General features: G+C 36.9%; 1 protein-coding gene across 1 annotated transcript; it reads right to left on the bottom strand.

Moving 5' to 3' along the window:
- Nucleotides 1-3,862: 3,862 nt before the first annotated feature.
- On the bottom strand, nt 3,863-11,455 carry LOC114351808 (trichoplein keratin filament-binding protein-like). The gene is made up of 8 exons (XM_028303139.1): nt 11,360-11,455; nt 10,916-11,040; nt 10,728-10,838; nt 10,102-10,284; nt 8,577-8,721; nt 7,499-7,786; nt 7,095-7,256; nt 3,863-3,883 (listed from the first exon to the last, which is right to left on the bottom strand). The coding sequence occupies exons 1-8, from the start codon at nt 11,453-11,455 to the stop codon at nt 3,863-3,865; spliced, it is 1,131 nt and encodes a 376-aa protein (XP_028158940.1).
- Nucleotides 11,456-12,645: the final 1,190 nt, after the last annotated feature.

Here is a 12,645-nt window from a genome sequence, read left to right as displayed (position 1 = left end):
CTCCATCATTTAAGACATGTTTTTTATTAGAAGTGTATATCTATAGTTCAAAGTAATGCACAGTGAAATTAGTAAATTATGAAAACATTGACTAAACTTTTCTTTGAAATCAAGCAATGCAAACCGAGGGAGTTGTCGAGTGTACAACTTTCTTTGTAGCTTTCTTAGGCCGTCTCAAATCACAATATAAAATTATTCTGATATCAGATAACGTTCTCGTTGTTATTAAAACTATTTTCGTATAAATAAACCATTATGATATTATTGACAGCTTCTTTGTTGCGATATATAAAAGCAGACGCCATTGTCTTCAATATCACCTCTATTTTGTTTGCAGATTTAGTTTACCCTTGGGTAATAATTCAAGAGTTTAGTTTCTTCCATTATAAGTACATGATAAGTTGCAGAATGTTTTGACAGTAGGTACCTACTTAAAACAATAAACTCGGAATTCTGGACGAGTTTGTTATTATTTTGGTCGTTGCAATTCTATTATTTAATTTAACTAGCGACCCGCCCCGACTTCGCACAGGTGCTAATTATACATGATATAAACCTTCCTTTATCTGCTAAAAAAGGCATCAAAATCCGTTGCGTAGTTTTAAAGATTGAAACAATACCTATGTATGTTTGTCTGATTCTATGGTCAGACAGACAGGAAAGCGACTTTGTTTAATACTAGGTAGTGATTTGTCTAGCGTTCTGGATTCATCTAGCTAGAATGTAAGATGATAATAGAATCATTCTAAAAAGGCAGGCGAGGCAAGAACCTTGATCTGTTTTTACTAGGCCTATTTTTATGTAGTTAAATAGTAGTTAGTACCTAAATACTATGTATGTATAATAGGACACAAAAAGATCTAAAAATCAAATCGTGTAATTTTCTTTTTGTGTACGTCATTAGCACTGTGACAGCCCGACACTACGAAGTTGAATTTTATAACCAGCCCCCCTAGACAAAACGCACTTTTTGATCGAATCGAAAATCGAATCCGTCAAAACTCCATACAAAAAAGGGGCTTTTCGACCACTTTTCGACTGGTTTGCGATTATAATTTGCACTTTGTCTAGACCCACAGGAATGCTATTTGTCTGTCTTGGCAAATCTGATTTATACTTACTACTAAAGAGTTTTTAACCAGCTCTCTTTAATTTTTCTGTCCATTTGACTATCTTAGTTTGTCTAGATCGTACGCTATCCTCTAATATTTTTTTTTTTTTTTAATTGCAGCGAAACGCCTTGACTGAAGTGTATAACAAACAGTAAATCAATTTAACTGGTGGGAACTGGACGAGTGCGAAACCTACTATCACTGATTGGCCATAATAGCCTAAGTCCTTTATTAGGTGTTAAACGGTTTGGATAGCTTCAACGCTTGTGGATCACATACAGGGTGTGGAGACGCTTACAATGAATTCTAAATGCCTAAGAGGAAACCTTCCTCTTTATTAATCTATATTCTAATTTATTAATCTAAGTATAGTATAAAAATTAGCCAAGTGCGTGTCGTGCCACGCGCAGTGTAGGGTTCCGTAGTACAAATACTGACACTAGAATAATTCTTAACAAGCATAAGATTTTAGGCTAAAAAATAAAATAATGTGAATGCAAGAAATGATTGTTTGGTAAAATACCATGGCTTAAAGCTCAGAAGCATAGCTTAAATCACGGCTCAAACTGAGATTGCTTTATTCAATCCGTCCCTATTAACACCCTGTATATCAGATCGCGAACAGTGCAATTAACCGGGGCACTTTCCAAATAGCTTTATTCATTTCCACCGCAAAACGGTTTAAGTTTCCCTTCTTCAATTTGGATTTAATTGACAGTGATTTGTAGGTTGATACCACGTTTATTGACAGTTAAAGTAGTTACTGACGTTTCTCTCTAAAACTAAATAAATAAACATAATACCTACTGCAATTAAGCCAAAAACTTTTGACCTTTAAAAATTCGTCCATAATGCACACACGTTAGATAGACTGATGCCCGTTTTCAACATAAATCCCTAATTTTTAAGTGATACCTAATGACAGGAATTTTGTTTTCTTAGGTCACTTAAAATTAGGGATTGATGGTGAAAACGGGTGTTAGACTGACATGTGACCTATACCTAAGAATAATTTTAATGGATAATACGAGTGGTTCTTTTAACGGAGGGAGAGGGACGTTCCCTCCGAACATTCGTTTGGCTGCAACGTATCGATTGTCCGGCGAGGGCTATTAGATATTTACATGAGTGTTGAACAAGTTTGAATGCATTTTTAACAAGATTTGGTCTGGACGTGTCTGATGAGTTGCCTTGCTCACACGTACCGAGTAAACGGGCGAGACAATAAAATGTTTACTTACGTCTACTACGTAACTTGTAACTTCAATAAAGGAATTTATTTATTTATTATTACAAGCTTTTTATTACTTTCACATGTCTGGTGTCTGTCGTCAAATCTTGCAACTTAAAATTGACCCACTTCCCGGTTTCCTATTGAGCTGAAATTTTGCATACATGTGTAAGTCCGATGACAATGCAATATTATGGTACCATTGAGCTGGTCTGATGATGGAGTCGGGAGGTGGCCATAGGAACTCCTAAACAAAACGGCGGAAACTCATCGAGTTTGGGTTCGTTGGATTTGTCTTTTCGAGCACTTTAGTGTTAGATAACGTCCAGGGTCCTGAGATTAAGATATAACTAAAAAGTGTAAAATAAAATTATAATAAAAATAAACTTTTTTAAAAACAAGCTTTTATTCTGAATTTCGAAAGCTTGTAGCGCAAACAGAGAAAAAGAGGAATAAATTCCATGCGCGATACAAACTTTCGAAATTCAGAATAAAAGCTTGTTTTTAAAAAAGTTTATTTTTATTATAATTTTTTATTATTTGGGTGTCTCGCCCGTATGCCCGGTACGTGTGATCAAGGCTTAGTAAAAACTCAGTAAAACTCATTTATTTCTGTAAGTAGGCTTTAAAAAAGCACTTTTACACGTCCCAGTATTAACCCTTAAAGGATTAGATAGCATCTAGGGATCCTTAAGGCATGTAAACTGCAGTTGCTATCTTGTTTGTTGGTAGCATCATAGAAGTACCTACAGAAAGTTTTTTCGCGAAGGTATTTAAAAAAAACGCTCAATGCCGTCAACAATATGGTGTAATTTAGCTTGTCTCAAGAGTCGAGCACCGTTTCGTTGACATACGTCACTGATCGGTACTGTGACAGTGCCTTAGGGCTGTTTTCGGTAAATTAATGTGTAATGTGAAGTGCCAAACTGCGGAAAATAGCGGAGGAAATACATAATTAATTATTTTATTATTCAGACAGTTAAGAACTTCACAGTATTTAATACACCGGCGATTTTTTCTACTTTCCTACATAGTTTATGTCTTTACAATGCAAATGGGTGAAGAATACGCGTGCGTGCGTCAATGCTCGCTCGTGATTGTTCTGTGTGCCTACCATGAGTTTACGTTAGGTGTGCTCGCTAGCGACTGCGTAAAAAAATGACATTTAAATGTATGACATATTCTGCAGCGCCCCTAGCGGCTACTTTAAAGAAATAACATCTTCATAGAATTTTTTGACGTATTCGCTAGCGAGCTCACCTAACGTAAACTCATGGTAGGCACACAGGAGGTATCGTCGCGCGTGTTTTGTTTTCCATGCAAACTCGCGGAGATGAACAGGCCGGTTAGCATAATAAATTTTGCTCTAAGATTTTACCCATCGGTGTTTAGTTTCTTGTGACCTACAATAATAGCTTCTTTTCGCATTCATCAGCTTGTTTAAGAAAACGATATAACATTGATCTCAAATGAAATATACAGAACCACAACCCTATCTTCCTACTTTGCGAATATCGTCTTAGAATAGACCCTTGAACATCTAAAACAGTTGGCTTGTTGAGAAAAATACTTCGATGGGTCTATCAAAAGTAAACTGATATAATAAAATAAATAAACATTTCTCGATCAATGATTGACCACGGTCAAATTTTTTGCGTCAAGGCTTCAACGATTGGCTACGTTAACGTGGCTCAAGCCACGATAGCCGAACGGCGAAGGGGTCGGACTGGCCGACTCGTGATCCGGGGAACGCGGGTTCGGTCCCCGCCGCCGCTCTACTATTGTGGTAAGCTCAAGCATATTTAGCTTAGTACAAGGGGCTAACGGGACTAAAAAAAACGCTTGCTGGAAGTCATCGATATTCGAATACATTATTACAGTACCGTGATGGCCACGAGAATTTAAATTCGTAATGTCTGTCTTATACTGTCTCTGCTATCTAGTTAGCGAGAGCGTCAATTAAGTGAAATTGTTGGTAACTCGACGTATCTTAATTAAATATAGGCAATGAAGTTTCCAAAATAACGTTTTCCCGTTCACGCCGACGGTCAATAATTTGATGCGCAAAACCCGCTATCCGTAATTAGATCGCGTCCAGTCCATAGACGACGTTTTAACGTTTATGTAAATGTGCCGCGGAGCTTGACGCGGAGTTCAAAGTAAAGATGTGACAGATACCTACGCATTTTCCGTTCATTCAAATACACTTATTTAGTGACTAGATAAGTATATTGTCTTGAAGCAGTGGTTAGGTTAACATGAGATCGGTATGTAAAAGCTTTTTGAAAGTCTAATAAACGACTTATGACTGAGCAAAAGTTGCTACGTCCGCTTTGAATGAAAAATCTGATTAAAAGCAGCTAGCTTTTTCAAATCGCGTATCGATGGATGCCCCAAGGTTCTTTTGTTGTTTTATCCTCCACTCTCAGCTCCGCGTACTCAGGAACGCGGAGTTTACTGATAAAAATTGATGCAGTTATAAGCTCTTCTCACTTTGTTAATTTGACACCCGACGGATATGTAGTCGGCTAATGGTGAAACGGATGGACAGATAGATCTCGGAATAGACACAACTAACTGATTCACACAATGCGTTTCGCTGTAAAATTTACTGGCAGCGATTTCATGCGAATAATTGGTTAAATCAAAAAGTTAGGAGTTCACTCAGGCAATTAATTTTTCCATTGCTGTTTTTAAGCTCAATTTTATTTGGCTCTGCTTTGACTAAATTCGGTATCATATAAAATAATTATGTTAAAAAAATATTTATAAAAGAGTTTTTTGCGTGCGCGTTAAATTATGGTAGATTACTATCAAATAGAACAGAATAGAAATATTTTTAACAATATACATTATTGTTAAAAATTCTAAAGAAATTACAAAACATTCATCCATCCACCCTCACAAATGTTCACGTTATTGTACTCAAACCAGTATGAGCATAGTGCCTAAAACGTTGCTATTGGCATTAACTATCTTTTCCTTCCAAAGAAATTGTTCTTTTTAATATTAGTGCCACGGAAATGCATTTGCAATTTGCAACTTGGAGCTAGTGGGTTACTCCTATTGCAATGCGGTGTTTAAGATAGATATTGGGTGAGGATTGTTCATTTATTAAATGTTTGTATGACAAACTCAGTCGTATGAAGCTGTGGCTTGTTAAATTGTTATTCTATTGGCATATAGAGCTTGTAGTGTAGGGGTATGCAAATTGTTTTCACAGGGAGATGATGCTTATGTGCTTTTTAATGGAAATTAAAGTATTTACATTACCTACTCTGTGTAGGTAGTAATGGACGTGACTAGAACTTATTTATAGCAATAGTTATCCCAACTATCCCAACTAATATTATAAATGCGAAAGTAACTCTGTCTGTCTGTCTGTCTGTCTGTCTGTCTGTCTGTCTGTCTGTCTGTCTGTCTGTTACGCTTTCCCGCTTAAACCTCGCAACCGATTTTGATGAAATTTGGCATAGAGANCTTAAACCTCGCAACCGATTTTGATGAAATTTGGCATAGAGATAGTTTGAGTCCCGGGAAAGAACATAGGATAGTTTTTATCCCGGTTTTTGAAACAGGGACGCGCGCGATAAAGTTTTTCTGTGACAGACAAAATTCCACGCGGGCGAAGCCGCGGGCGGAAAGCTAGTTTTTTATAATAATGCCATGTTTGTTTAAGGCTTGTCAAGAAAATTGGTGCAATTTTCTAGACTTCTTACCATATTGATATTTTGATATTGTAGAATGTTAACTAGTAATTTTTACTTTTTGATTAATGTACCTTCCTACTTAACATTTTATTTGCGCTGGACCTCGATGTTTTTGTCATAGTTTCTCATCTTTTATCGGTACAAAATACTTTTCTAACCCAGCTATTTATTTTTACAAAAATCCCATCAAGCACTTAGTGTGACCTCTATTGACAGCACAAAATGTACTTTTAAGCGTAGCGGGAAAAAACGCAATTTGTTAAGAGCACAATCAAACGATATGCAGCTTTAAGTGGCTATTGACCCTACTCTATAAACCCTTCCTTTTTCACTGACATACTTTACTGTTGGGTAATCAATTAAAGGCTTCATAGGTCTCTTATTGAAAAAGATATGGCGACCATGAACATCGCGTATTTTATAAAATTGTCAACTCTATCATTTCTGTCGTCGCAAAACGATACTAATATTACACTAGTTGTATTTTTATCGATTGTATTGTACTTACCTATTAGCAAGAATGCAATAAATATTTAAGATAAATTTTAGGAGACAGAATATTTATTTATTTATTTATTTTAATATGCAAAACTGCACAAAGCATAATGAAACACTTAACCAAAAAGTGTATTACACAGGGACGCTTACGAAAACCGAACTTAATATGTCAAAGGCAAATCAATTTGTCAACGTTATTGAGTGGGGCTAAGCTTTAATATCCAGACCTAGCCGCATATCCTTGTAATTAGCGCTCAAAATTGAATGCTCTCTAATGAAGTATCGATGTCCCTTTGACGTCACAAATGCCTGTGATATTTGGTATAATCTGTCCAATTAACCCTCCGTGTACGAGGTGACTAAAAGTTACGTCCCGTACCAGGTGGGGTATGACATACCCCAATATACAAAGTGATAAAACTTTCATTAAAATTTTTTTAGGTGGTATTTAATATTTAATATTGATTATTTACGTATGCTATTAGGTGTAAAAAAAGCTCTGAGCTGNAAACAAATGAATAATGAGTACAAATTAAAACTTACCTTATCTTGTTTCTCGTTTATCTGCCTCGCTTCACCGTCGTACATAGCCTCGATGTTCTTCTGTCTTTGTCTCTCCTTATCCTTGTACTCTTCTAACTCGCGTAGCGCCGTATCAAGTACTCTTTTATAACTGGCCGACTTTTCTTGTTCTTTTCCTAGATCCTGAAAAAAAAGTTCTTGTAAGATAGAAAATTTAATAAACAAAAACAACAACATAAATGTGAGACTCCTTTTAGTTATGGAATCGTAAAATTATGGCTGTACCTATATTTGAAGTTAGACCCCCTTAGGCCTTATTATATTAAGTATGAAAATGTCATTTTAAACCAGTGTTCATCCCGGGCTTAACTTTTTTGTATTAAGGCGCAGAACATTCGACCAAATAAAAAAGTTCTAAAGAGTACCTTTATAACAGCTCTTCTTATCTTTGCCAGCATATCCAAATCCAACTCAATCTCCTTCAGCACAGAGATCACCTTCCTCTTCAACTTATACTTGTGCAAGCCCATATTCACGATATTTGCGTCCCTTTCCGCCACCAGTCTCGCGTGTTCTTTTTCTCTTTCACTCGATATGAACTGGAGCTCGTCTAGTATCATCTTCTCTCTCTCTTCTGCTTTTCTTAGTTTATTAACGATCGACTCTTTTTCTGAAAACTCAGCTATTTGCCCTTCGAGTCCTTCGCGAAGCTCCTGGAAAATATAAAATGTATTTCTATAAACTACTTTGTCAATACTGAACATAGGGCATATGATTTCTATAAGAACCGGTTGGTAGCGGTGGTAGCGGTCTGCTTCAAGCGCCTTCATACTACCTTTTTCTGAGGTCATCTGTCCACCTTCATCTAAATCGTTTACTAAGGATCAAATATGCCGAAAATTTCGAACACCCTAAGATGACTTACACAAAATTACCAAGAAGATAATTTACTCATCAACATCTTTCAGCCTTAGGACGTCCACTGCTGAACATAGGCCTCCCCCAATGATTTCCATACCGCACGGTCGGTAGCAACCTGCATATTTTACTAATGTAAATTAAATTGCTTGTATCTGTTGCGATGGTGCCTGATGGTTAAAATACAACACCAGTGTGCTTACCATGAGTTTACGTTAGGTGTGCTCGCTAGCGAGTACGTCTAACAAATTTATGAAGATTTTATTTCTTGAAAGTAGCCACTAGGGGCACTGCACAATATGTCATACATTTAATGTTACTTTTTTACGCAGTCGCTAGCGAGCACACATAACGTAAACTAATGGTAAGCACACAGCTACTGTTACGAATTCACATCCCGACGTGATCAGACACTCGGTAAAATAAATTGTTACCGCGAGAATTAGCCACTTTATTAAATGAGAATAATTTGTATTAATTTATATTCTAACATAGCTTTAGTTTATCATCATCTTATTCTTTGACCTTTGTATTGACTCATGCGTTTTCTACTTCCTTATTCCTTAAATATACCTATTTCTTTACCCTCATCTGGCGCTCCTTGTCCCTCAGCCTGTCTTCTTCTATCTGTATCTGGCGGCGCAGCGCCTCGTCTCTCTCTTGCAAAATCTTTATGTTTTCTTCCTCTTCTTTTTTCTTTTCCATTTCTTTTTCTACGATTTGCTCCAACCTACATAAAAAAAGGAATATAATTACTTTAATTGGAATAATATGTCTTTTGGACATAATGATAAATAGAATTTAAACGTGGCTATATGTAAAAAATACATAACATAAACATAATTAACAAAGATGTGTCCCGGCTAATTGTATAAACCTGAAAAAATCGATTGATTCAGAATATCAGATGATAATTAAGAACCCTAAAAAGGTCGCAAGCAAAAAGGTCTTACAATACAAAATAAATACAAAAATCCTAATAACAAAGAATCAAAGGATGTGTCCTTTTATAATTTCTCGGAACAGTTATAGTGACCGTGGTAACGTGTGGGCGTCGAGGTGAGCGTGGGCGCTCGTTAATCTTGCAAACGCCGACCTTAGTAAATTAGAGCAGACATTGCACTGCTTACAAACATTATATCTACTGAGATTTAAAAACAAAATAATACCTATTTTCTTTAAAACTCTATTAATTATAAAAGCAATCAGACTTCTCTTCCTGTCAACATTCGGTTCAACCAGAAATTACTGGTGGTACATGATTTTTAATTCTTTTCACTTAACTTTTTCAGAACTTTTTAATTTTTATGCCATGTCTTTGATGTCTTTTAGTAGCAGTTCAGTACGCAATTTGTAGCTTTGGCCAATTTTACAACAATAAATATCTCTCTGATGGAGTTTTACATAAAAAAGATATACAATCTTAGAAAAGTACATAAAAATAGCACAAAAAATAAAGATAAGTAAATCGCTCTTTAAATCCTACCATGCAGACTTGCACTTGCCAGCAGCGATGTATGAACTGGCAGCTCTCAGCTCCGGCTGCCTCAGCCGCCACGCGTGGTGCAGTCTCAGCTCAGCCTCGTGTCTTCTGAGCTGCTCTTCTTTAGCCATGATGCCTTGGTTGATCTCTTGCAGTGTGGAGGTTGGTACTTTGTTGAGGTAGGAGCTGGAAATATTTAGAGAAATCTCACCATGCCGACTTGCACTTCCCAGCAGCGATGTATGAACTGGCAGCTCTCAGCTCCGGCTGCCTCAGTCGCCACGCGTGGTGCAGTCTCAGCTCAGCCTCGTGTCTTCTGAGCTGTTCTTCCTTCGCCATGATGCCTTGGTTGATCTCTTGGAGAGTGGAGGTTGGTACTTTGTTGAGGTAGCAGCTGGAAATATTTAGTGAAATCTCACCATGCAGACTTGCACTTCCCAGCAGCGATGTATGAACTGGCAGCTCTCAGCTCCGGTTGCCTCAGCCGCCACGCGTGGTGCAGTCTCAGCTCAGCCTCGTGCCTTCTGAGCTGCTCTTCCTTCGCCATGATGCCTTGGTTGATCTCTTGCAGTGTAGAGGTGGGTACTTTGTTGAGGTAGGAGCTGGAAATATTTAGTGAAACCTCACCATGCAGACTTGCACTTCCCAGCAGCTATGTATGAGCTTGCAGCTCTCAACTCCGGCTGCCTCAGTCGCCACGCGTGGTGCAGTCTCAGCTCAGCCTCGTGTCTTCTGAGCTGCTCTTCCTTGGCCATGATGCCTTGGTTGATCTCTTGGAGAGTGGAGGTTGGTACTTTGTTAAGGTAGGAGCTGGAAATAATTTAAAGAAAGATGATAATAGTAATAGTATATTGGAACTGAATCATAATCGGACTGGCTGGCAATAAGCATGATAAATGTGCCGACCAGTGCCGACCGGTAAACAAGTAGGTACTTTTGAAAGGCGACAGTAGCCTAGACAAGTATGAGTGGAGTGTGATGGCGATATTTAATATTAGACGTTTTCTCAGCTGTTTGGCATAGAGATTCAATGGAAAAATACACCTTATCTCATCAAAAGAAAGGCTTTGTATTGTAATCACGGTTCCCCCCAAGGGCGCGTGGCAAACATCCCCTCCTCTGACATACGGGCTGCGGGAAATCGGCAGTTGAAGGGATATAAATGTATTTTCTATACCAAATTTGTCAACGTAAGTAAAGAGTTTTTGCTCTGAAAAGTACTAAAAAAAAGAATATGCATTTTAATATCTTACCCATTTTTGTAATATTTAGGTTGTGCACCCAGTGTCTTCAACTCTTGCTGATACTGCATGTTTTCTTGAAACAACATCAGCTCCAGTTTTTTGCGACGTTCTTCTAATTGACTGCATAAGAAAAAATATTAATGTTTCCTTTTTTCTCCCAACAGGGTATCAATAAAAAATAAACGTCATCAACTTACGCAGCTCGTATTTTCCTTTCACTCAGTTCCACTGCCTCTTTGTTCGCTTTCTCATAGTACCCTTCTGTCGTCCACTGCTCATGGTGCCGAGACTTGTTTGTATTGGCCTCAAAGTAATTCGCAATCTATAAATTATTAAAAATGAGTAAAAGAAGACACTATAACTTATTCCAAATCTAACTGAAAAATTATCTTACATTTTTTCTGCCTTCATGAAATAAAACAAATTACTGTCGTCAAAACCCAAATAAGCTTTTTGACTATTTATGCACTTACAAAATAAATGTAACATGTTAAAGATAAATGTATTTCTGGCCACCTTGATACAAGCATAGGTACACTTGAAATTTGTGACATCTTCTGGCAATAAATACTTTTTTTACGTTACTATTTTAGAACTTCTTAGATAAAATTTTAGAACTAAAAAAATAAATGAGAACTCACCTTCTTTAGTTCTTCTGCTTTTCGAAGCTCGTTATCACGGCGTTGTGCTGCCAGTGCAGCCAACTGCCACTGTGGCCGAACCACCGGTCTAGACATTTTCTGAAAATATAAGTTTCCTTAAGAATCTTACACTTTGTGAAACATTTAGACAGTGATTATGTTAGATATTGCATAATGCATACTTCAATTTCAGTTTGATATTAAATTGGTAAAAAAAAGCAATGTTACATACTGATTCAAAGTTGGGTACCAACTGCAGTTAGAGATACCAAGTTCTTAACTTAACAAAGCACTTTGGAACAGTTATTAACAATACCTTTCCTGCGAAAGGTGACACACAAGATGGTCAAGAAACTCACAAAAAGTATAATGACTCACTTGTGAGATCAATACACCAGGACTTCCTCGTTGCTAAACAGACTGCTCGGGCTATCCAACGCTCGGTCGCAGAAACCGTGGGTGTCGGTAATGGTAATTGAAACATACGAGGTCAGACACATTACGTCTTGCTCAGTTTATTTCCTAAATAAGTTTTATGGGCCGCGGTCACGCATTTAAAATTTAAATTGGAAATAACGTCGCGGTCGCGTGAGTATTACGAAAAACAACAAACATACGTCAAACGGTCAAACTGACAGTTGCTAGGCAACCACGTTTCGTTTCGAGAAATCTTTTATGAAACCTTTTTTAATTAATCTAAAAAAAAATTACTAAACTTTTTAACAATATAATATTAAATGCCTTGAGCACTGTCATTATTTAGAAATAAAAAATAAAAAAACATTTTTAGTGCATAATATTGCCGCTAGATGGCAGTTCTTGCTTTTTTAAGCATTAAGAATTAATTTAATTAAACCTTTATTTTTTCAATAGATAGCGCTAATACCTGAAAATTAAATTGCATGAATTTTGATTGTTATTTTTTACTAGATACATAATACTCCGAAAATTATTATCCTAAGCTATTTTTAATTTTTTCACAAGCAGATTCATTATTAATATGCAATATGCACACAGGTGAAATCGTTCTTAACCCCTAGCTAAAAGCTCGTCCAAATAATTTTATGAAAGCGCCGAACAGGTAGATAATAGAGCACCCATAACAGGTAGAGCAGATTCCCACTAATCTGCACATTGCCCTTGTGGTAAAATCTATGACTTGAGTGAAGGTAACCATAAGACTTTAAAATACTTAAGGAATTTTTGAAGAAACACTGACAGGATTGTATAGTAGGTAAGTACTTTGCGGCGAAAAGGCTTATTTTACTTTGTCAAGTAAAAAATTT

The sequence above is a fragment of the Ostrinia furnacalis genome, unplaced genomic scaffold (assembly GCF_004193835.3).
Source record: "Ostrinia furnacalis isolate ACB-3 unplaced genomic scaffold, ASM419383v2 OfSCF1198, whole genome shotgun sequence".
Classification (NCBI taxonomy): Eukaryota; Metazoa; Arthropoda; class Insecta; order Lepidoptera; family Crambidae; genus Ostrinia; species Ostrinia furnacalis.
Note: the sequence above shows the minus strand (reverse complement) of the source record. Positions and strands in the feature narration are given on the sequence as shown.